This window comes from Thermobia domestica, chromosome 16 (assembly GCF_964235325.1).
Source record: "Thermobia domestica chromosome 16, izTheDome1.hap1.1, whole genome shotgun sequence".
Lineage (NCBI taxonomy): Eukaryota > Metazoa > Arthropoda > Insecta > Zygentoma > Lepismatidae > Thermobia > Thermobia domestica.
The window spans coordinates 104369279-104396445 of NC_137469.1; the positions used below are offsets into that span (position 1 = coordinate 104369279).

The 27167-nt window shown below is 34.5% G+C and overlaps 2 protein-coding genes across 4 annotated transcripts in view; one reads left to right on the forward strand and one right to left on the reverse strand.

Moving 5' to 3' along the window:
* The window catches only part of IntS1 (integrator complex subunit 1), a 105108-nt gene extending 78503 nt beyond the window's left edge, over nucleotides 1-26605 (reverse strand). The window contains exons 1-9 of one of the 3 annotated variants that reach the window (XM_081742886.1): nucleotides 26171-26605; nucleotides 22145-22354; nucleotides 16533-17035; nucleotides 15780-16033; nucleotides 14611-14746; nucleotides 10342-10538; nucleotides 7155-7317; nucleotides 5799-6080; nucleotides 730-843 (exon numbers count right to left, since the gene is read on the reverse strand). In XM_081742886.1, coding sequence (XP_081599012.1) covers nucleotides 730-843; nucleotides 5799-6080; nucleotides 7155-7317; nucleotides 10342-10538; nucleotides 14611-14746; nucleotides 15780-16033; nucleotides 16533-17035; nucleotides 22145-22310 — 1815 coding nt within the window. In that variant the 5' untranslated portion in view covers nucleotides 22311-22354; nucleotides 26171-26605. The remainder of the gene's footprint in view (nucleotides 1-729; nucleotides 844-5798; nucleotides 6081-7154; nucleotides 7318-10341; nucleotides 10539-14610; nucleotides 14747-15779; nucleotides 16034-16532; nucleotides 17036-22144; nucleotides 22355-26170) is intronic. The other 2 variants (XM_081742887.1, XM_081742888.1) reach the window with 2 other exon arrangements.
* Nucleotides 26606-26688: 83 nt separating this feature from the next.
* Nucleotides 26689-27167, forward strand: part of LOC145673304 (histone H2A deubiquitinase MYSM1-like) — a 53667-nt gene continuing 53188 nt past the window's right edge. The window contains exon 1 of the mRNA XM_081742889.1: nucleotides 26689-26774. Coding sequence (XP_081599015.1) covers nucleotides 26707-26774 — 68 coding nt within the window. The 5' untranslated portion in view covers nucleotides 26689-26706. The remainder of the gene's footprint in view (nucleotides 26775-27167) is intronic.

Consider the following 27167-nt stretch of genomic DNA (forward strand, 5'->3'; position numbering starts at 1 on the left):
GCCATCTCAATCCTATAGTTATATTCTTCTTTCTCAACGTCACAGTTTCTAGTAAGTATATCATAGCCGGACTCACTAGTGTGTCATATACTTTTCCCTTAAGCTTGATCGGAACTTTCTTGTTGCATTAATACTCTTGAAACTTCTCTCTTTTCTCCAGTTTGACCATCCCGCTTGAATTCTACGTGCTATTTCCCCTCTCCAAGCCCCCTTCCTTGCTCCTAGATGCACTTTCACTTTCTTCATTATATCCTCGCCCACCTTCAGATCGTTCTCATCGCTTCCTCCTTTCTTGCTACACATGTACTCCATCATTCTTCGTTTCTATCACCCCTCTTTCTTCCGGAGTCTTTTCCCGTTCTTCCATTTCTACTTTCTATCCTCCCTTGTTTGTAATGTATTTTTCATAATAATCTCACCAAATTTTATAATTCACTTTCGGAAACCACCCTATATTAGTGATGATTTTGAATCATCGTTATTAACTGATGAGTTAGTTAATATCAATCTGTTCTTCTCGATGTACTAAATTTCAGGGATGCTGAAGAACAGATCGCCGTTCATTTCTATTCCAATTTCTTAACCTGGGATAGTAATTGTTACATACAGCAAAAACAGCTATGTAGAATACAAAAATATAGACTACTACACTAAAAACTAATGAGTTGCGAGCCACCAGCAAACAATAAAAGATCAGGAAAGGTAAGGGAACAAAGAAAAGGAACTTACCTTATGCAACGCATGAACAAACTCCTTAGTATTTGGTTTATACGTTCTAGGAACTATTTCACACAGCCACCATACTGCGTCCCTCTGAATAGTAGCGACTTGCATTTGAAAGCTCTGAAAATCAAATACGACAATCAATTTGTTAATACGACATGTTTATAATGGTGCACGGAATTCTTATTAGAAATCAAAATCTATAACTACTATCTCGTAATACATAAACTCCAAACATAAGATGTATTCAAATCAAGGGTTAGTTTATTAGAAAATGGTACGTGACAGTACCAGATTAAGATATGATTACTTTGAATTATGTCAAGGATCTCGATTTTCGATCATATAAAAAGAAAGAAAACATTAATATCTTTAAGTTGTATGAAAATTGACACATGCCACTGATAATATTCTGTGTAATAAAGTCATAGTTGTTCAGTTCTTGTGGGAGTACTCAATTTGTATACATAATACCTCTAATTCTCATTCTCAATCTATCCTCTATTTCAGGTATTTATTTCCAGTTTTCCATATATCCTTTACAATCACAGCGAAGACGAACTGAACATCCTACTCCTGTTCTGCTGGCTCAGTAGCCTCATCTAGAGTCTCTAGAAGGAATATGACATCGGAGCTGACGTGCCTCAGTTACTCTTCTTTAATACACGGCTTTTTTTTTTTTTCTTTCTTTCTTACCCCCTTCCTGTCTGACGAAAAGTGACACCGCTCCTCACAGTAAACGTTTGTTTGTCTTGTCTTTTGCAATACTGTTTCTACTTACTGCTTTGGGTGTAACATTCCATTACAGACTCTAGTATATTTTATGATCTTCTCGAACAGTCATTTTATTTAAGTTCGAATTATTTATTAGTTTGTGTTCTATGCAGTTATTTTGTTCTGGCTTAAATTTATGTTTCAAGCCAGGTTAAATTAAGAGGCCAGACTACTAAATATTTTTCAAGAGCTAACAATTTTTCTTTTGCCTGTTTTTCATAAGTGGAAAGAGGTAGTAAAATGTATAAAATACGAATCGGAAAAATCTAGGTTAAGGCAGCGACTAGAAAAATGAAACATGAAAAATGAATTTAAAAAGTAGTTAACAAAGAATATAGACAACATGATAAGTCATCAATTGCCGTTGAGTTCATTTTTGTAGTCGCTGCCTTAACTAGATTATAGAGTAATTCAAATTCTGCTCACACTGTAATTTCTATGTATGGCAACATTGAAAATTCTTTCGATTCGTATTTTCGGGTGTAGAATAACATTATGTATTATTGTGGTAAGATACATTTTATTATCTCTTTTAACTCACGAAAAACGGGCAAAAGAAGAATTGTTAGCTTTTCAAAAATATTTAGTAGTCTGTTCCCTTAAGTAATTTTATAAATATTTTGTACCATTTTGTTGTTCATTTAATGTCATCTTTTACTGTGAGATCACTACTATGGCGTAATTCACTGCGATTAACGAGAAGACTCATAATCAAAAGGATCTATGGCTTAATAATTTCAGAAGAGAAAAGGGATCTTAAATGAACAGGGCCTGTTGAGCACATCCTCGGATAATGAGACTCACGCCGTCTTTGTTGACGATTAAACTCTCTTCTTTGCATCGTTTTTCTATTGCTGAATAAGTAGTAAATAAGTGGCGTAAAGTCCAAAAATGATCCCCCTCCCCCGAAAGTTGTCACTTTTACTTTCCCCGTTCCACAGAGTATCCTCAACTGATACTTCTATCAAGTTCAGGCCCTAGTATAGCCAACAATGTATTAGAACAAAACAATGGTTAAATGAGTCGTTCGGGAAGGTCATGAAAGGGAACTATTTTTATTGTGGGTAACATTCTGTATTACATATAATGAGGTCCAATTTATCTTGTACTTATGAATCAATACGATAAACTTAGCGAACGTGCGTACTAACTAAAGTGGGAGGAAAAAACATCTCTTTTCAACATCGGGTAATGAGTGTCGCCAACACAATATGAAGATGATCATGGCACATTAGCTTATTACATATTTTGAATTTACATATGAAATTACAGCATATAGCATTCCAAATGACTTGTCGTTATACATGCTGATATTATTACTTTTGGTGCATGTTTTTATACATATTTGTACATTTTTGTTCAATGATCTTTATTTAATACTTGTATGTTATTGTATGTTATTTATATAGACGAATGAGTTCTTGCTATTCGTTAATTTATATTTACATTCCAATATTCTAATTTATTACATAATTTTCCCGGAAAAGAGCATTTATATCAACGCCAGTGGTAGTTTAGATATTTCAATGGATGTTATTGAAATAACTATTTAATTATAGTCTATTCAATCTCTTGGTTGCAATGCTATTCCTTATTTAACATCTTCAGAATTAAATTAAGGGAGCAGTTGTAATCCAGTTGTTATGATATTACTTAACACTTTCTAGGCTAAAGAAGGCGAAAATGGGTGATAAAACATCTGGTAGAATGAACAAGTAGGACTTACACAGGAAAACACACAGACACGATACTCTTTATAGAAGTTTATATGACCTGGAATCTAACCAGAGACTTTTTGTAGATTGATTGTTTTAATAGTAACGTCCTATTTCAGAATCGAACCTATAGGAGACAGAACTTACTGTTTACAGTGGGATTCGAGTCACTACTTGGGCTTATTTCCGAAAAAGTACCCCACTCGGGAATCAAACCAAAGACTACGCGACCTGGCCACAGAACAGTGGTACCTTTGCACTAGAGACGAGGTTTTATGAAGCACTATGCTTTTGCAGAAGGAACAGATTAACACACATACAATAGAATGAGACTAAAGCTATTTGTATCGAAAATTACATTTCTACCGAGCTAATATTAATTTTCTTACAAAGATTGTGTAAAACAAATAATCATATACATCATCTTCAAAACCCAAGGCAACCTACTTTTGACTGTGAAGCTACCTACGGCCATCTATGAGTAAACTTATCAAAAATAATGAATGTTATAAATAATACTCTAGATTACCGACGGGAGCTCAAGTGGTTTGCATCCCCCGTTAAGCTGTAAGTCCACGCGTAGCATATAGCCTAGCATATAGCGCTCAATCTCAGCCAACCAACTAATGCATTATACTGTTTTCTCCGTCCAAGTAGGTTATTCTTTTATTATTACATTTCAAAAACAGCTTACAGACTTCTTACTGCGGAAACTCCATATACTATACAAGGCGTGTATTATCTGCATGTTTCATATTTTTATATCATATCTTTATCAAAATATCCTCACTGATTGGAAATAGAAGATAAAACCCTCAATAAACAAGGTGGTAAATGACTATAAGTTTCCCAATTCGTGAAAAAGTACTTCTTCATTGATTTGAAGCAAATTTTTATTAAGGGTTTTCGCTAAGCTCATTACTACTGTTTTGAGTTTTAGCAGATAACTTAAAGACAATGAAGAATGTAAAAAATGTAGAAAGTGAGCCAGATTGTATTACAAACCTTTCCTTATAGACCAGAAATTTGGATGTGCAGTTTATGACGTCTTAAATGTTGAGCACTCAAATTTATACATTATGTGAACGGTCTTGAAAACAATCATCAGATTATATCAGTGGTTCTCAAACTTTCCGATAACGCGGACTCCCTGTTCATTCGGAAAGTGATCGGCGGACCCCCTTGCAATGCTATCTGAAATTTCACATGGTATTAAAAAATATATACACTAACTAGAATTACCACTGACAAGAAAGAGATCAAGAAAAATAGTGCAATAAGTAATTTATTCTAATGATTGTTCCCTCTAAACGAAATTTCAATTGAAAAACTTTCAAGACTGTTTATTATTATTATTATTATTATTATTATTATTATTATTATTATTATTATTATTATTATTATTATAAGGAAATCCACTTGATAAACAATGTTCTCAAATGTGGGGTCACTAAAGTGAGGAATGGAATTCTTTGTTTTTTTCCATAATTGCATTGAAATCTGCAGTAAGTTTTTTTACCATCAATCTTAGGTCCGATTCCACATTAAGACGATTTCGCTTTAATGTTTTAACATTGCAAAGAGCAGAAAATATCTGCTTACATAAGTAAGTGGTAGAGAAAGGCATCACATGTTGCAATGTCTTTTTAGACAACTCTTTATACACACAGTGCACATGCAACCAAAAGCACAAAGTTCATTTTCTTTGAAAATGTTTTTCCATTAAGTATCGCAGGATAGTTCCAACAGCTGTTCTTGTTCTGTGTTAGAGAGATTCATACCTTATGTGTCATGGATTTCTACATTAGTGAAATTATTTTTAATCCAACCTTTACCAGGTTGTGGGACAGGGAAATACTCTCGAAAACTTGCAGCTAATTCTTTCAAGTGACCTACAAGTGTTTTGTGCATTTCACCAAAGAGTTTTTCACCCGAAGAATCAATGAAATCCTGAAGCACTGGAAATGATGAATAGTTATTGTTTTGTACTCGCACTGCTCACAGCTGCAGTTTCTTAAAAATAATGCTTGCATAACAGTTGTGAGTTCCATTTTATTAAAACATATTTCAACTTTTAGCCATCGCGGACCCCCTGGCTAAGTTCCACGGACCCCGCTTTGAGAACCACTGGATTATATAATATCGTTTTGAAGATACTAGCTGCTCAGTTTCTACATTTTTTATTTTTTTCATTGCCTTAAGCTATTTTCTTTATATATATTAAAATAAGCATCCTTAGGGAAGAGTCTTAAAATTCTTTAAAATTTTCACTAGGTCCAAGCACCAAATTTGATAGCTCATAACTCGAGATTCGAACTTTGCATACCATAATACTTCATAAACTTGTTTAACAGGTCAAGGTCTACCACGATGCCAAGTTTGATCCAGATCGGATGAGTTCGGTTGCATTCTGATATTGTATATACTGTACTTGATATTTCAGAAAAAAAAAAAAAACAATCAAGGACGAAAAGACAATTAGTAGTTATGACCTTTTTTAAAAATAAGAATTCATATTACTATTACTGTAATATTATACTTTAATAGCATTTTATGTTTCAACCTTAGCAAATTAAGAATAGTTACCTGCAACACAGCTATTTCTCGTTTATCTCCTCTTGCAAGCAAACCTGCCGCTTCACGTACCGTAGGTGAAATGGCTAAAAACACACATAATGTTATCAAATCTGCAATGCTGACAAACATTCGTTCCTTATATTCGAAGTCTCGAAACACATGATCAGTTCGCTCCTGCATGAGGCCTCGACACAGCGCTGTTAAACTTATGTCATGCCTTAGAACACGAACAACTTCACGCAGAAGAGCTCGCAATGAGCGCAAGTAGTCATCTCGATTCATCAGCAAATCCTAAAACGACATAAATTTATTTTTAAAAAAAACAAGATGAATGTATACCACGTGGTAGAACACAAAAATTAGTAGGAAAAAAGTCCATATGAATACAGAGAATCGTTGGGGCTTCATTTAAAAAAGGTATAAGATTTTTTATTTATGAAAGCACATCTAAAATTATTGTATCTATCTATGTCGATTCAACTGGAGACGTAGCCCTCCCCGCTGGTCTAGTGGTTAGTGCGTGCGCCATCGGTTACTTTCATTAATCATACATCATTTTTAACCTAAGGGGCATAACCGTGTGCGCCTTGACTACTGAATAGGGTTCTCTACTATCTGCTATTCAACAATTACTTAGCAATGATTAATGCTGTAGTTGATTTTACAATTACGGTTTCCTACGTTTGCCAGTGAGTCAACATAGTATAGAGAAAAGTGTACAACACGTGAAGGAATTTGGTTGTATGGCGTAATATTTTCTTAATTAATATTGAAACCGAAGTGAAGAAGCTTTTTACAACGTCTTACAATTAAAAATATATCACTGTGACACTTAATTGAATGAAAAAATAAAACGTTCTTGCTATCTATTACCGTTTTTACACTATAGTGATCAATGTATAAACCGGAAATGGATGATTACCACTTCCAGTTTCAATTATCACCTTTATCAACGAAAATAATTCTTAACTTTTCACCCTCTACATCCTGGCCAAAATGGATGGTGTTCCATCATGTAGGTTTTTTTTTTTTTTTTTTTTTTTTGGGTCTTCCGGACGGATGAACGGACAGAGTACATAAACTAAAGTGCTTTGGTAAATCAAACTCCTTACAAATCTGAAAAAGCTAACTTTTCAGTATTCGTAGTTATTAACACCAGCGGGCAATTTTTGATTTCTTTTTCTTCTTCTTTTCTTTTTGCGTATTATTGTAGGTACACTCTTGTGTGTGCTGTTTTGTATTTATATTACGAATAATTTTATGCATTTTAAAGTCAATTATGATCAATACAGTAAACCTGTTCTCTTATTATATATATATATATATATATATATATATATATATATATATATATTTTTTTCTTACCTGAAAAACTTCTGCAAGGGTGGCTGCAGCTGGATCAGGTGCTGCCTGAAACATAACTCCCAATATGGCCATATTATTAGGATTTCGAGCAGTCGACAATTCATTATAAATAGTATGCTTCAATACCGTTGCTAGATTATCCGGATGCGCAGCAATCAACTCACTGAAATAAACGTGTTATCAGTTAATATTTGTTTCATTTATTAACAAACAAAGAACGTTTATTGAATAGACATATCAGCATTGAAATATACGCTCTTCTACGTAGCAGTTAATGACGGACTTCTGTAAATTCATCGAAAGGTACTCATACAATTTAAAAACAAAGATTTCCATTTCTAGTAGTTTTAAGGACATTTCAATACTATAGCCTTTAAACGCAGCTAAACAGCAAAATTAAAATCATACACTGTGTAATACTCTTCCACATTCCTCGCAACTTGTAAATTTTAGATCAATTTGGGTTATCTTATTCGTTCAGCAAATACATATTTAAAACAGAAAGTTAAAAATCATAAAAATTAAGTTTCTTGAAGCCGGAACATATTACCCTACTTGTAACAATTACTTAACAAAAAATAGCACCTAATAATATATATATATCTATATATCTATCTATCTATCCATATATATATATATATATAGAGAGAGAGAGAGAGAGAGAGATGGATGAATGAGTGTATATTCCAACATAACTCTGGAACGCCTGGATCAATTTCAACGAAACTTGGCACTTATATAACTAAAGGTCTGGAAAAAATACTATGGGGAGAAGCTAACCCTAGCGCCCACTTACGGGAGTGTAAAGAAGTGACGTATAGAAATATCCGAAAATGGCCGATACTAGCCGAATTCATAGTTTCCGGGATCGCTGAGATGAATAGTGGTCTCCTAATGCGCACCAAGTTCAGTTTCCATTAGTAAGAGTGATAAAGGGTAAAAAAAATGTCCAAAATGACCAAAGTTAGTGTCGAACCCATAGTTTTCGGGATCGGGAAATAGGCTGATTCGTTTAAAATGATTTTTGGAACAAAGTTATTGCCCACTTCAAGCTGGATGCTTCTCATGCCACTTTGATTAAAAAGCGTACTCTCGGGGGATGTTTCAAAATTTATTGCAAAAGTAGAGTATTTCATGAATTTTTGTCATTACATTTTCATTGAAATGCGTATACTAAGAATGAAACAGAACCAAATATTTTTCATAAACCTATTCTTCCCGTCCGATGGACGGACATTTCAGCTGGTAATAATAATAGAAACTAGTACAATTTTTATAATGGAGTCATGTTTAAAATATATCGAAAACTTATCATCCTTTCAGAAGCTCTCTATTTACCCGCACACTTAGCATGTTTTTAAAAGGTTTCAGAGTGTCATTTATTTAAATTCCATTTATACAGGGTATAGACTTTTTCAGAGAAATGTGTGTTCACAATTTTAGCATAACTGCATAGTCACTTTCAAAATCAATAAAATTCTCACACTGCTTTTGAAAGTTCAGTATGAACTTTATGTAGAATTAAGAACTTCAAAGACGATTATTTTTTTCCTTTCTCAAAATCATATTTTATATTTTGTAAATTAAGTATTTTGCGTATAGCTTAGTACAACTAAAAAGACTTATTTAAGGATAATTTTACAACTTTGCACAAAACATTACTGACTTTTTTTTTTTAAAAAAAAAAGGATAGTTTTCTCAACACTGGAAAGGGTTGCATGTAATTTCCTGTTACCATTTCTTTGCAACTGACATTATATATCTATTGACACACTCTTATGTACATTTCAGCTCTCCCGTAGCCATTCCTCTTTTGTGAGACATACCCTGCATATGGTTCAAATCCCATACTAAGCTACAGTTTCGTATAGTTTTGGTGCTCACAGAAACGTTAAACTAGAAATCAAAGTAAGTTTAGTTGCATTCAATAGTTCTGTACTTCCATTCATCATATAGCAGTTAATATTTTATCCTGAAATGCCTGTACTTCGTACGGAAAGGGTAGGTTTATGGAAAATATTTGAATCTCCTTCCTCCTTAGGATATGCTTTATAATGAACGTAACTCAAAAACCTGGCTTCAGCCAGCCAAGTATTATGTTCATAAATTCATTTCAAGTGGCTCAGCCGTTTTTCCGTGGTGATGAGACAGAGTGTCAATTATAGAAATTGCTTCTCATCCCACCCCTTATAAGAGAAATTTCCGAAATCACTGGAACATGGATGAAAGGGTCGTGAAAAACTTATTTTTTGTGTACATTTTTAACGCTCTCTTGCCCCTAAGGATATGAGTTTTAATGAAAGTAACATGATAAAAACCAGATCTGAGGCAAAGTCCTAATGGTGTTCAAAAATTCATTTTAAATGCTTGGTTCAACCGTTTCCTGATGATGGCAGACAACGTCACTTTCTTTTACATATATTGAGAAAAAATAAAGAAATTGTACCCCAACTCCCACTTTAGAAGCAGAATTTCCAAAAACGTTGCAGCATGTGTTCATTTGTTTCTAATAAAGAGATAATATACCAAGAATTATTTCCCTAACATGAGAGGCTCAAGAGATACTCTATTATTTGCATACATTTTAAATCCCCTTCCTCCTTCTTACAATATGCATTTTAATGAAAGTTACGTGATAAAAACTCGGCTCCAGGAGTGCTATCTTTAAAAATTAATTTCTAAAGATTCAGCCGTTTTTTAGTGATAATGAGACAGACGTCGATTTGAATGTAGAAAAAAATATATAAAATGCCCCTTCGCCATTCTCCTCACTAAAACCATAATTTTCGAAACGTTGGGACATGTGTTCGCACAGTTGGTCATATTTCGATGTAGTTTCCACTAATCGAATAAGCAATTTCCAAGGCCAATAATATATGCCTTGGAAAGAAGCAAAGAAGCGAATGAAGAGCTTATATACTGAGTTTCATCTCCCTAACTTTAGGGCTTCCTGAGATACTTATTTTTATCATATGTTTGGAATGTCCCTCCCAACCTTAGATTACGCATTTTGTTCAAAGTGATATGATAAAATCCAGTTCAAGATAGGCATTAACTGTCTTCAAAATTCCATCAAATGGTTCACTTTTTATTCTGTTATGATATAACAGACAACCTAGATTTTATTTTTATAATATATAGGAATTAATGTTCGTTATTTACCATATCATTACATAATTATACCTACCGAATTCCACTTAAATAGAGATTTATGAAGGATTTAGTCTTTAGGCGAATTTTAATTAAATGACTGATAACTTCAACATCCTTTGGTGTATGAGTGTTGCAATTCATGCAAACAAACATCAACAACTCTTGTGCTGCTCGCATCAATTTTGGATTCTGAAGCCACATTTCCAAACGAGATGCAACAACCAGTCGTACCTATATATAAGGGAGAAAATATAAGCATTATAAAATATAGGAATAAATTAATAAGATAAAATCGATTACAGTTTAAAAAATAAATGTATAAAATATAAGATCATTGTGAAATGTGTAAGTATTTACATATATTACTGTATTTATTCGAACGTAAATGCTCTCGATAAGATAAATAAAGAAAATTTACGTAACTATTACTAAACAAATGGTTTATCATTAGATGCAAAACAGTGATGTGTTAGAAGTATTGTAGTTATAGTTATCAGTACTATTTCTATCCATTCTGAAAACTACTACGTTTTAACTTCCAGTCCAGCTAACCTATTAAAATCTCTAAACTTAAACTAAAGTGATCCCAAATCCATCTAACTATGTATTATTTTACTAACTCTTCTCATTTTTGCTAATATAATTTCTACTTGAATACTATGTGATATAGCATCCCAGTTTCTTCATTGCATTAACAAATATCATTTTCCTTGCGTTTTATTTTATGTAGCTTTCTTGGAGTAAGGGCGTTATTCTATTATGAACTGAAAAATTAAAAGTCGATCATGGAATTTTATATTGTTAAAATTCTCAAATCACTGTTATTGTTTACAATTTATTATTAACAACAATTAAAAAGCATCTACTGGTATCTACCGTTACTTCTGTCATTGTCCAAAACCGTATTATGTGATTCCACAGGGATGCAAATAACCACTCGCCCGGACGTGCGATTATCGGTGCGGGCGAGAGTATTTAATATCATACCGAAGGTAAGTAAATGATTTCTATTGTGGGATGTGGACTAGTAGCTTTTTTTTTGGGGCTAGTAAAATGTTGTTGCTTATTTGCATCTCTGGACTATAAGCTCCTCATAAGACTTTTAGCGTCAATTACAATAATAATAATAATAATAATAATAATAATAATAATAATAATAATAATAATAATAATAATAATAATAATAATAATAATAATAATAATAATAATAAACGCTTATATTTATTATTATTATTATTATTATTATTATTATTATTATTATTATTATTATTATTATTATTATTATTATTATTATTATTATTATTATTATTATTGTGTAGATTGCCAAGATGGATGTAGATTGCATTTTTCAAATGTTCTCATTACAACTTATACATTCTTTTGCTATCTACTCAAATTAGTCTTGAAAACACTGGATACGTATAAGAACATACCTGAACTCATTGTTGAAAGAAATGTGCTTCAATTACAGTTTCCTCAATTTTAAGAAATATATATATTTAACATGAAGCAAACTTGAGCTGTCGTCATTACCTCAATGTCTGAATGTCTTAAAAGCTCTATGTTTTGTGATTGCGTATAATTATGATTACGTATAAATTTTATGCATTGCAGATACTGTGTGAAGTACTCCTGACGGCTAGAAGGGTGCAAAACTGTGAAGAGTCATCAAGTGGGAGTTATCAAGGTTGTGAGATGTATCGAAGCATGTCCAAACATGTTGAAGTCCTTGGTATCATTCGAGTGTTATGAAATGAAAATTAGCCGACTTTCATCTTAAACTGCTTGCTGGAAGTATATGGAGAGGTTGTGTGTCGGGAATAGCGGCTTCACCGGTCCTCATCAGCAACGAAGAGCAGCATGTTGAACGGGAGCGACAATTCAGGACACGAAACATTGTTGAAGATATCAAAATTACTAGATGTAAATAGTGTTATTAATTGGAGACTTATATAATATTATACACCGAGACACAGAAATCGAAGGTTGGCGCCCGATATGTACCAAAAGCTTAACAGAGAAATGCAAGGGCTTTTGACAGCGAATGCTTTGCAGATGATATGGATACATTGATTATTCTGGATAATGAAATATGTACTAGGACAATATTGATGCTTCCGTAATAATTATGTTTGTATATGCCCGAGTATAGTCTTGTATGTACACTAAATAAATGTATGACCAGAAATCATGTTACTTGATTCCTGTAGAACCCTGAAGGCCGAGAGAGCTCAGTGACAGTGTTCACCTCTGGGGCGCAGGGACGCTGGTTCGATCCCAGCTCACGCTACGTGAACTTTGTGATGGACAAACACAGTCAAACGGAGTTCCCCGGTTTTCTCTCGCTTTCTTTATTCCATCATTTTATTCATTCTCACCATCGTCTCCTTTAACCTCCACGGCACAACCATACGATGTAAAGCTGAAAATTTTCATTTTTCCTGTAGAACCCTTATACTACTTACACCTCTTCTGAAGCATTGATCGCGGTGGTTAAAAATAAAATTAAAAATAAAACAAATGAAAACGAACTTACGAGGAAGAGCGGAAGAATTTTACTAATTCACTTCAGCAAACATTTAGAACAGAATATTGTTCCAAGTGGTCGCTGAAATAAATTAGCAAAATTTTGAACATGCCTCCATACCGATATTTTTTACTCGTAATCTTATTTATACAAACCCTTTTATAGCATTATATATATCAAAAGATTTGTTTCTTTAATTGCTATAAAGAAACTAAAGAAACACAAATCACCGGGTGTAGACGAAATTCTGGTTGGGTTAATTTTAGCTGGGGGTGGGGGGAAATTGTGGAACAAGAAATACAAACTCACTCTTCTTATCTTGAAAAAGGAGGAACTGTTCCAAGAGTGGAAACAATCAATAATTGTTCCACTTCACAAGAAACGTGACAAAACTGACTGTAACAATTATTGAGGCATTTCTCTTCTGTCAACATCCCAAAAAATTCTTCCAACATTTTGTTAGCAAGATTGACCCCATTGGAGATTATCAATGCGGATTTAGGCGAAATCAATCAATTATCGACTAAATATTTTCAATTCGACAAATACTCAAAAAGAAATGGAAGTACAATACCCGGTACATCAATTATTTATTTATTTGAGAAAGGCCTTCAACTCGGTTAGGCCTTCGAAGGCATTGTACATTCTTACAGAATTTGGAATTTTATAAAAATAAATTATTTAAAAAAAAAAAAAAAAAAAAAAAAAGTTAATTAAGGCGTGTTTAAATGAATCCTAAAGTAACGTCCGAGTAGCAAAACATCTGTTCAAGAGCTTTCACGTCGAGAATGGCCTGAAACAGGGAGATGCGTTGTCACCATTATTATTTAACTTCGTTCTGGAGTATGCTATAAGGAAAATCAAAGATAGCAGTCTGGGCTTAGAGCTGAATGGTCTTTACCAGTTTATGGTGTATGCTGATGATATAAATTTGATAGAAAATGATGGGAGAATAGAAAGAAATGCAGATTTTATTAAATGTTTGTAGAGACATAGGTTTAGATGTAAATGCAGAGAAAACTAAATACATGGAAATCTACCGTGATCGTAGTACCGCCGTAATTATGGAAACACCAAAATATCAAATAATATTTTTTGATAAAGTGGATAATTGTAAATATCTATGATCAATATCAACAGACCAAAACAATATCGACGTAGAAATTAAATGTCGACTGAAAGCAAGAAATCGTGTTATTATTCAGTTCAAAATCTTTTGTCTTCGCGAATTCTGTCGAGAAATTTGAAGCTTAAAATATATAAAACAATAATTATATCTGAACCCAACGGAAATGGCAATGGGGAATGACTGAAATTTCATGAAGAATTGTATAATTTATACCATTTACCAAACATTGTTAAGGTCATCAAGTCTAGGAGACTTAGGTGGGCAGGCCATGTAGCCAAAATGAAAACAAGTAGGAACGCTTTCAAAATTTTAACTGGAAATCCAATCGGAAAACGACCATCAGGAAGACCCAGGCGCAGATGGGAGGACAATATTAACATAGATCTTGCAGAAATAGGAATACGAAGTAGAAACTGAATCCAGTTGGCTACGAACAGAAGTCAATGGAGGGCTTTTACGAACGTTGCATTGAACCTCCTACTTCCATAGGCCATGGAATGAGTTAATTATATAAAGCAGAAAGAAAAGCAAACATAAATGAATTTTAAAGCTTATTTGTTTGAAGAATGGAACATGAACTTATTAACTTTGTAATATAAAGAAAGCATATCATAAGAGAATAATAATACCGATGCCTCAATACTCACTTCAATGAGTCCACATGTGGAAGATAAGAGCTTCAAGAAGTTGCGAGTAATATTTTCCGGTGGTTGTCGCCTGTTAAGCTGTTCTCTTATTACATCCATCACTGTTTGCTCCACAACATCTTGCATACCTGCATACCTAAAGAGAAAGAAAAAATGCATTAGACTGCACTCTCATGTAAAATTCTTGAACATGACAAGATTACAAAGCCATTTCACTGGACACTACTTCCAATATGTAAAGTTAAAGACAAATAACTACGTAACCAGTCAAAGGATTGCTTCCGAAAATTAGCATGCTTGTTACTGGAGATGTTATATTACAACTGATCCAATTTGACCTCAAATGATTATTACGAGAATTTAAATTTATTATTACATACATAAACAAAATGATTTGTTGAAATTTTCTCCTGTACATTTTTCCTTTTATTTACATTTCTTACGTAAGGTATTTACAACGGATAATGAGTGAAAGAAATGAATTGACGTATGCTGCTGGACAGTTAAACAAGTGGTATCGCTGAAACTGTTTGGGACCAAGTTCAAGACGAAGCACCTACAAGCAAGTTATTAAGTTGGTTTAACTATTAAGAATGAAGTTTATACCTAGGTACACTGTATAGAATGTTTTTAGGAAATTGTTTGTCTTGAAATGGGGAACAATAATAATAATAACCTTCCTAGTGAGTGAGCAGTAAGCGTTTTTATTATCTATGCGGAAGTACGGTTAGATTCCCACTAGTTTACATATTTGGGATTCCACATAAATTAATAGGTTCTTGACTAATATATCTTCTTTGCTGAAAAGGAACGATACAATATACCACTCGCCATGGACTGAAATTGAACCACAGATTTTTTGCACCAAAAGAGAACGATCTGCTACTGAGTCACTCTGTCCTAATAGGGACTGAACATTATTTTATGTATGGATTCGCGAAATACACAGTGGTCGATATTTTTACAGTAAGTGGAATAGAAAATTATACGGAATTATTGTATACTGACTATATTTTATATTAGAAAATTTCTTATCCACTAAACAATATGCTTTTTTCTCGATGAATTAAGTTATAATAGTTGTGCCATCTACATAGTCGATGCCCGGAACATGCATAATATTAAAACAATAGTAATAATAATCCTGATTTATAAAAAAATGTATTTACCTTGGAATTACAGGAACATCAGTGTCATCACTCGTTTCAACAGACGGTCCAATTTCCTCTATTTCTTCATCTGTATTACTACTGCCACCGATTGTTGTTGGAGACGGACATGAATCGGATCTCCCACCAAGAACCATTAACAAAGATTTCGGAGGAACACGAGTATTAATCGCAGTACAAATGTTATCAATAAATGGTTTGCATTCTTCATGATCTACCCACACTCTCTCTCCAAGGGAGTCTTCCACATAAAGCTGTAAAATATAAATAAAGCTAGGCTTAACATATTTATTTATTTATGAGTAAGTGTATAAAACTATATGTGAATACATAACATCTGTAGCTGTTTCAATATAGCATAAAATTATCTCAAACAACAATATCTATAGAAGCATTATGACACATATACAAGCATAAGTAACACGTACATTATTTAAAAAAAAAAAAAAAAGTTTACTTATATGCAAATAAGCGAATAAAAGATACAGCTGAGTGAACGTGTCTCCCAACTTCCAGATTCAATACAATTATTGCAGTAATTGTAAGAGGTAGCGACAAAGTGTTTTCAATATGGATTAAGCTGGTTCCATCTCTAACATTTTCCTCTACTGCAACCGGAAGTTATATTTTGTACTTCCGGTTTCAGTAATGAATTCGCTGAGTTTGGACGCCTACCGTAGTTTCACAATGTGAGACGAATCTCACTAATTAAACTAAAAAGAGGCGTATAAAGATCAACAGCAAAATACTTACCTTGACAAATATGTCTGGCCACGACTTTTTCTCAGAATATCCTTTGAGAAGCAAGTTAACAGCCAATACAGACGCTAAAGGATTTCCTTTTGTCTTGAAGTTTAAAGCTGTATCTCTACGAAGTAAACTGCACAAAGCATCCACAACATGTTCTTGTGTAAATATATAAGGGCGAATCTTAGCAATATATAAAAGACTAAAATAAAGAATCTTTTCTGGCTTCGCACGCTGAATGCGTAGTTGCTTGACTGCTCCACAGAGATATGAGACTGCTTTGTCATTATCATCAAGATCACAGGCTTCAATGACAGAAGGAACAAGGTCTGCGGGATCAATTTCGGTGGCGACATGTTCCCAAGCCTCTTCCGAAGTGTCTGCGGCCCTCCCTCTTTCGGCTCCACTACGACCGAGAGCTAATAATGACGATGCTCCGGAAATTTTGGGTTTCTTCGCCCCTAAGACAATCGCTGGGCCAGCAACTGGGCTTTTCCGCTCAGATGTCCCTGCAACGAATAGTAAAACGAACATATAAATATTGCTGTGTTTTCTTTAAATATTTGTTTTGGGACAGAAGCCCAGGTAGGATGTCAATCTGAATTCAAAAATAACATTTCATGAATTCGCAAGAAGGTTAACATACTAATAATGTCATTAAAATAGTTTCTCATACATCAGACATCAAGTATAGAATATAATAAATTCTCCATTTAACGGATTAGTTGGGGTGAAAGAATTCTCGTAAAATCAAAAGTCTGTTAATCGCGAATTGTGTTATGACAAATATTTAATATAAGGATATAATCTTGAAATCGTGCTGTATAACGTAAATGTAAAATATTTAATGCACATCCATACTAGTAGTAAAAAAAGAAACTTCTTACAAGACCATGTTAGGAGAAAAAAAAAAAAAGAAACCTCGAGCTTTAGTTGCATTGCGTTGAATGTTGTTTCTTAAATTAATGATTTGTCTTTCAAAAATCTACTCGAAATATTTGTCCAACTGTTTATATCTTTTAATTACATTCGCTACAATATTTAAATTCTGTCCTTTAAATCGAAAGTTTACTGTAATTGTAAAACTAACGACCTACTGATGGTTGTTTTCATGACACCAACATAACTTATATTATCTAGTTATCCTTATGTGGAAGGCTGTACTACTCACCTACAAAACCACGTACGACACTTAATTCAACCATTTTTACTATACTGAACTGAATCCTATGCTTATTATTATTAAGGGATTTATTACTAGAGAGAGTCAGCTTGACCCCCAGAAACACCTAAATTCTAAACTTCTGCGTCTCTTTTGTTATCTTTTTATTCTAGTCGTCCGAATCCGACCAGCCCTTCCAGGGCACATAATAGGGGAGTCTAAGAAACCAAGATCGCAAAGAATATGGAAAAACGGGAGGAATCAACAAATTTCCATTACATCACACTTTCTGTAGACGTAAATTCAATGAAAACCCAAAGAGTGAAAACTCGCAGGACTGAATAGGGAATCGAACCCGGATACCCAGCTTACCATAAAAATGGATTAACCATTACGGTAAACAATCGGCTTTCTGCATAGTCACTCACTCTTTACTCTTGCGGTTAGTTCTCATACTTTAAGAATGACGGGTGTGTCTACTTAGGAAGTAGATTGGTTAATGCACAGGACAGTACGTCAGATCCCAGTTTGATTCACGGCTCAGTCTCGCACGCTGTGATACATCTTTGAATTTACATTATTTCAAAGATGTCCCCTTCGTGGACTAATATTCAAGAAAAGGAATGGCAGCAAGAGAAGAGTTACTTAGGAAAATCTCAGAAAAAGTCGAAATTATATAGAAGAAGAAATATTCTTTCGTAATACAAGACTAGTATTGAAGAGAAGAATTAGCTAGGAAGATCCCGGAAGATCGACATTATACAAAAGAAGAAATATTCTTTCGGGTTACAAGATTAGAGCTTATTTTAATTTATTAATATGTTATCATACAGCGTCCATTAGCAAATATCCCACGTGTATTTGTTGACAATCAAGATCCCCTCATGAAATGAAATCTTTGAGTTTTACGTCCCACGGTTATGCCGGTTAGGCTAAAGGAGACGGTGATGATGAGTAATGAATGAAAATGGTGGAATGAAGAAAGTGGGAGGAAACGGAAGAACCCTGAGAAAACCCACGCACACGGTGTTTGTCCACCACAAAGTTCACTTGACGGGGGCTGGGATCGAACCCGGGACCCCTAGCACCAAAGGTGAACACTCTACCACTGAGCCACCGCGGCCCAAGGTCCCCTCATGAATCTCTGACAGCACTTTATTTCATAAGAACCAACAAACCAGAACTACACATGGATAAGACTGTCTTGACAAATAGTAGGATTACATTACCCATATATAAATTACACTAAGCCTCAATATTTAAGCCTCGTGCCTACTCAACCTCAATTCTTCAGAAAGATTTGGCTCATGTCTAAAAAGGTTATACAAATGATAACAGTAGTAAAATGTATTATATTAGTACATTTTCTAAATCTGGAACAAATAGTATTAATACATCTTTAAGCAATTTGCAGCGAATTTGTCGAACTCAATACTACGTAACAAGTTAGGCCCGCGTCTAATACTACATAACAACTTAGGTATTTGGGTCAATAACTATGCATCATTCAAATATAACCACTGGCAACAGTGAACACGAAAAATCGAATATAAAACACATTCTAGTAGTGGTACTGATATGTTTTCAGTGTCTTTTTCATAAATTTAAAGTGTGAATTGTAGATACAGAATTAAAAGACACTGGAATGAAAGAAGATGAATTCGCACTTAGCTGTAAGAAGCTGAAATTCTAATGACGGTAACGTGACAATATTTGGTCCGTTGAAGATGAACGCAACAGACAGTAATAAAGATTTTATTTTATTTAATATTACTACAAACTGCGTACAAATGAAATCGGCAACGTTTTATACATTCCATTAAAAATGTTCTCTAAAAATATGAGTTAGTTTCCATTTTTATACAAACAAGGTGTTCCAGAAATAAATCGACAAACATCGTTCACGTATACAGGAATACAAGAAAAAAGTTTATCTGCGACTTTGGTCGCGAACGCCTAATTACGGAGATAGGACCAAATTAAGGTAAGTAGTAGAATTGGTCGTAGGATGACTACACTGAATACAGAAGGATGGTTCTCATTTATGGAAACGATTTTGTGTCCCTTACGCTAGGGCGTAAAGCCGTATTTCCACCAGCGGCTGTGCTCGATATGACGACCCTGACTATAAACTATAGCCCGACACCGAAGTTTCCATTGGAGTAGGCTTCTTATCAGAGAAATCAGATCAAGTTTGGACCACTCCTTGCAAACTTATCACAAGCCAGTAAATGTGCGTGGGCGATGTAAGGAAATCGCTCGCTTCAAACACCCGAAAGCACAAAAGTCCATTGGTGCAGCGTCGGGAGACTTGACAGGGATATCTGAATATGGGATAGCATGAATTCCAGTTTCACGCGCTTTGCAGGCCATGTATACCACAGTTGTTAGAGCCGTGTGGCTAGCTGCTTTGTTTTGATAAATGAAGACTTTCGACATCTCAGCACCATACAATGACGGAATTTGCTGCCGGCATAATGGCTCCAGAACGCAACGTTGATAGTATGCTGCGTTAATTTTAACATTTCGTGCAACTCTATGCAGCGGAAGTTTCCCTTTATGACGAAAACCTGCAACCACCACGAAGCCACGGGGAAGACTTTCGCGGCACGTGCGGACCAATTGGCATGGTCCTTGGCATCCTTGGGACGATAGCAAATGGCTCGAAGCCGCTTGCAGTTTGACAAATAGATCCAGGTCTCGTTTAATGTGACCACATATTTCCACTTGTCACCCACTAAATACCGTTCATAGAGACGTTTGCAATGGACCCTGCGTTCCCGGATGTGTTTGGCTGTAAGTGTGTGAACACGTGACTTATGCTTCACTTGCAGGCGTAAATCTTGGCTGATTATCCTCTGCACAGTTGTTTTGGATCTTCTAACACTCTAGGCAATGTCTCTTTGTGGCGGTGAATTCCCCTGGGTCACTAACTTCTGCACTTGTCGAACCACATAAATTGTACGTTTGGGACGGAGATGATATTTGCGTGCACACACCCCCTTCCTCTGGCTATGCATTTTTGTTGCATTTGAGTACATTGGCAATACCCTTCTTGGAAATGGTGAAGCCCTTGGACGAACACTGTTTCACAATTGTACTGTAGCTGAATCCGATGTCGAAAAGAGCGGTGATGTATCCCTCTCAGAATGGGTCACTTTTGGAGTCATTTTACACTCAGAGCACTTCACTTCCTGCTACCGAATTCTCCACACAACTGGTTTCTGATTGCTCTGCTGTGCTTACTGCCTGTGCGATTCTACCGACCCTGGCGGACGTTCCACTTCGTTTCCATAATTTTGGACCGACCTTCTGTAAAATAACGAGACAGACTTCGATTACATGTTCAGCACTTTAATAGATGAAAAAAGTTGATGTGCAACTTTGACCGGAAACGCATAATTATGGATAAGGGGCAAATTCCACTAATCTTAAACTGACCACATCTCAGTAATATATGGGTTACCGAAGACAGAGATGACAAATAACAATCTTCACTGAATTGACTTGTCGCGCGATAGGATTTGTTCGTAGTAGCATACTTGTAGTTTTTTTAAGTAGATAAGTTCCTTAAATAAAATTTAAAAAAATATAATGAGTAATACTTCTGTTAGCTCATCCCTCATTATCTTCTCAGATCACATGACAATACTTTTGGTAAATAATAAATTGTTTTTCAGTAATTCTCATCAAATGGGGCCATCAAAACATTACATTTCTCAAAATAATGGTTACAATAAAGAGTATATGATATTCTTGTTTTGATATGGCAAACGTTATCTTGAGAAATATTTTCTTCAACTAAAATTTATTATAAAGGAATCCGAATATAACAGACCTATAATAAACTTTTCATGAATTCTTAATATTTTATTTTTCATTACAGAACAATTTTGAATTTTTATTTTAACTAACAATGGAAAATTAAAAACGTACTATAATATATTGAATAAGAATGCATTATCTAGGTCTTCTTTTCTATATTCTAAGCTATTTTGTTGGAAGCATTTAAGAAATTTTAACATCAAACCTAAATCAACTGAAACAGTACTACATAAAATGTTAAATATCTCACTATTATACAGAAATAGTCTGGTATTAATTTTGTAAAGAATAACCACCACTAACCTGTTTATAATTTATATGCCTTGTGATTCCCTTATTAATTTGAAAACTGATAAGAGTGAAAACTTGAGAACATTCTTTTATAATCATTAAACCACCAGTGAAAGAATAGCAGGGCATATAAACAGATAAATGATTTTTAAATACTTTTATTGTCAATTGTATATTTCTAATCACCTTAAAAAGTTTAATTAATTCAAATAATAAGAATAATAATAAATGAAACTTGTGATTCCTTAATTGTATACTTGAATAACAAGAAATTATGAAATCAACAACATCCACTGTTTAATTTTGTTTTGGGTCTAACGTAAGAATGAACATAGCCTACCTCCGAAAGAATGACTTGATCCACGTTTACTATGAGAACCAACTGGCTGTTTCGCTTCTGTGGGCTCTGGTCTTGTAGTTTTGGATCCCAAGGCAAACAAATCAGCTGGATATTGAGGTGTTTTGGTTTTTGCGCCTCGACCTTGGGATGTTTTACCTCTTTCCATTGTTAACTTTTATTTGATATTAAAGGAATGAACAAAAGTCACACCTGAAAAAGAAACGGAGAATCAACAATAAATTAAGTCTTTAATTCAATCTAATTATTACTATGAACTTTGAACCGACAGGAGAGCTGATTAGTTAATCTTTGATTTCTTCGCCAACATACTATTCTAATGACTCCTACACTCTTTTGTTAGAGCATGCCAATATATCCTAATTGGTACGAGGGTCACTATTTATATTTTGAGCCTAACAATGAAAAACAGTAATTTGTCATTAAAAACTGATTTATTATTTTTTGAAATATTCTCCTTTATGATCAATACACTTTTGCATTCGTTCGAACCATTTGTCAAAATATTTTTTTTTTTTTTTTCAATCTTCTTGAAACACCTCCATAATATGGTTTTTGAACGCATCAACGGCCTCTTCCGCCGACGGAAATCGTTGTCTACGCAATTTATGCTTGACATTCGGGAACAGAAATAAGTCATTGGGTGCCAAATCAGGACAGTACGGCGGATGACCCATCAATTCGATTTGTTGAGTTTTCAAATAGTTGGTTGTTAGACGAGATATGTGACAGTTCGCATTGTCTTGATGAAGAATGATCCGACGGCGCTTGTTTGTTTTCCGTATTTGACCGAAGACATCCGGCAAACAAATCGTTGTGTACCATCAGAGTTGACCGTTCTACGTTCCTCTAAAGGCATAGTTGCCACACGACCAGTTTTCCCGAAAACACAAGCGACCATTTGTTTCGATGTGCTTTGAGCGCGAACAACTTTTGAAACACCCATACAATCCACTGCTGTTTATGTTCCGGCTCATATACATTTATCCATGATTCGTCACCTGTTACAATCTTATATACGTCTTTTGAAGCACCACCATTGTATTTATTGAGCATTTCAGTAAACCAATAAACAAGAGCTTCATTTTTGTCAAATTATGTGAGATTCAAGGAGAACAAGCCTTTCTCACAGCTAAATGATCATGTAATATTTTATATATGCTAGTGGAACTAATGCCTAGGATTGCCTCAATCTCACAGTATGTCACATGACGATCTTGCAGTATTAGATTTTGCACAAAATCAACGTTTTCTTGAATAACAACTGATTTTGGACAACCTACGCGAATTTCGTCAGTGAGTGAATGGTGGCCACAAGTAAAATCGTTATACCAGCGTTTCACAGTGGCAAAGCATGGGGCTTCATCGCTAAAAGTGGAAGTAAGTTGATCGATGCACTCTTGTCTTGATAATCCACGTCGAAAATCGTAATAAATAATCGCATAAGAATTTTCACGAGTTAATTCCATTTTTCTAGTCACACAATCTTCCGAGTTAGGGCAAAAGCGCAGCAGGAGGGCCCGAGATGCAGCGAGGGGGTGTTAGTATGGAGCAGGCGCGTAAGCGGCGGTATGTATACGCATAAACGAGGACGGGAAAAACACTTTATATGTTATAAAACGCATGGCTTATGAGTTGGAGATACTAAATGTCATTCAAAAAAGCACCATAATGTACTAAATTAGGTTAGATTATATTAGGATTGGTTAGTGTTCCTCTTCTTCTCTTTAGTCTCAATTCGTTTCCACATGTACGAGAAACTATTAGTCTGTTTAGTTTACTATTCTTTCACACGATTTTAACAACTGACACTTCTTATTTTTGTACGACTCAATAAAACTCAACGAAAGTCTATGTGACAATCTTGTCATACTTTCACTTACTCTTCGACGCAAACCAAAATAAATTCTCCATTCATCCGGTAAATTTTCTAAAATTGGTCCGGCGATACAGCAGTTAACCCTTTTTTACACTGTTATGATTTAATGGAGAGTCAGCAGAGAGGCTATTTGTTATTTTTGCACTCTCAGTTCCATAGCTTACGTCCGTACGTTGTATTTATACCTATAACGGTTAAACCGTCGTAAAGTGAGCCTGCATCCAAGAATGTAACTCCTTTTACAAGGAGCGAGTTGACAACATATTAGGAGTCGATTTTGCGATTAAGAAGTAGGATATATGATTCATGAATTTAAGAATTGTCCCATAAACTGCTTTGCACCTACATTAAAGGAGACGGATGATTATCGAAAGTGAATGATCATGAAATAAGTGATGGAATGACAATGTGGGAAAACTACGAGAAAATCCACGCACTAATCTCAACCACATGTACACTTGGTTTGGGATCAAATCAGGTATCCCTAGCATTAGAGGTGAGCGTTGCGTGTTATTCCCTTTTAGAGGGAAATTTATATTCATGAAATATTGACTTTTCTTAGTGCTCTTACTGCCTTAGCATTGCATCAATGAGTGCCGATTTACGTTAGGAGGGCAGGATATGAATACATGTGGACACATGGCATAAATCATAAAACACGAATCAATAAGGGTATCAGTGCAGCGGGATGCCCCGCGTGGTGACACAGAGGTGCGTCCGTACATAATAGACACGTCAATGACGGTGGGTATACACATACACAAGGATAGTGAAAACTTCATATAGTCTTGCGACACTTCTGTCATCCCTTTGTACACTGCTTTCACATAGCATTTTACTTCATCATATCCTTCTTATGAAGTATTACATGGTAAGGAGCACACTTTAAGTTTCATATTTATACTTTATTATACATGTAGGCGTACAAGATATGATTTCCATATATTTTGATTATTTATAGAATTGTATTATGAAATCATCTAGCATTTCTTTCGTGCGTTTGGGATAGTACCAAACAATCTTGCACTGAGTCCATGTAAAGTTGGCGGGGAGTACCAGAAAAATTACTCAAAAATTAAACTCCCTTCAGTTATGATCATCTCTGGAAAGGGCATTTATTCCGGTTGGTCGTCCGCCCAGTTTTCGACAACAAAGGTTTTAACAGCTACGAAAATTTAAAAATCACCTGTTTTTAGGACTGCTTTAATAGGGTATAATAGTCAGGCAAGGGTAGAGTAGATTAAGGTAGGGTAGGGTCGGGTTAGCTTAGGCTTAGACAACTTCCGACCCATTGTGTTAAAATTAATAGAGTGTAATTTCTCGTCTCTGCGTAAGGATACTAACTAGAGCGTCTCCAAACGCCTGCAGCCATGTTCAGAATATAAATGCTCGTTACTTTTTCACAATTTAACCATTTGTTAACCTTGCGCCAAGTAGTTCCCTTCGCTTCCCAAAAAGTACCATGTTTATAACTACTTAGAAAGAAAAATAAACACAACTTTCTTTCTCCTTCCGTATTATCAAACACACAAACGAGCAAATTATCCATTTCTTCTCGGTAAATTTTCAAAATTTTGCTAGAAACGGACGAACAACTTTGGAACTTAACCCTTGGAATGCCTTCTAGATTAAGCCATAAAAACAGTGTCGAAAATCTACCAACCTGTTCTGGGTGGTCACTAAAGCTAGATGCTAGATTAGTGTATCTATATCTATCTATCTATTTATTATCGATATATATATATATATTCACGTTCAAAGCAGGGAGAAGCCGGAGTACCTGACTCCAGTGGATCCGTAGCGACAGTGGGTATGCGCATAGAGAATAAACATACACCAATTTAAATTAGGACAATAAACCAATTTAAACATACCCCGAGGTAGCTTTGCATTTCAATTAAACAGTAATGAACTATTTTTAACACAGTGTTCACAGATTATTATGTACTTCACGCCTACAGAATTAATATTACTTCCTTTTACGAATTAACATCCTGTAAATTTTCAAAGGAATTATCATGTGCTTTTACTCTGAACAGTTACAGCAATACCTCAACGTAAATTAAACAAGTAATTTACCAATTTAAAAATACTGAATAATTCGAACTCTTTAGCATTCATTTCCTTACCTTTCCATGGATTGGTATCTTGACTAGTGTTAAGTCTACGTATCGACTACCTGTCAACTACTGTTTATCCTTCAAGTTCAGAACACAGTAAAGGCCGTGATTCTTTTAAATCCTAATTATTAGTACAGTTAGAGTGATGTTTACATCTAGATAAACGATTAATATTTCGGAATATTAAACATATTATTATGTTATCTCCGGCTTTATGTACTACAATTATGTACGGTTTCCATTCTTCTTTTGTTTTCCTCGCTTCGCTTCCGAAGAACAGAATCGGAGCAATAAATACCAATAGGAAACAACTTCATTACGAATCACTTTCTGAAAAATATAATTTGTATTTAAACTTTATGTTTTATATTTTATTATCTTGAAATTATATTAGATTACTCTATTTCTGTTGCTGTGTATTTACAAGAAAAATGAATTGAGCACAAGTGTTGTCTGATTAAATAATATTTTATTTGATTCGTTCAAGAATCAAGTATTTGGTATTACAGGAACGGAACTCCACTTTAAATACGTATTCCGTTTCTATGTTGTTTAGTAAAATGGCTGACGAGGATGAAGTTGACATACTTGGGGATTTTGATTTAGATATTGGGTAAAATATAAATTGAGATTTAAAATGTTGTTTTATCAAATGTTATTCTGTAACAGTAACAGTGTGTCCTTTATGCTGTTTGTGGCTATGAATATGTTATATTAACTACTGAAGCTGAAATTTCCCTAGTTAATTTTTAATGTTTACAAACAATAAGGGGGAGTAACTTCATATAATTTAAATTTTTGAATATTATTTTACAACAGTGGGTGTCTACTTTCTATATGGTCAAGTATAAAACACTTCGAGCCTTGATATGGTGTGCAGTCTTACAGTAGTGAGTCATATTTTAAAAAAAAGTAATTTGTTTTCCATGATTACCTAAGACATTCTTTATAGATATTTTCGTGGCACGTTCCCAAATAATTGCATACAAATTGATAATACGCGTAC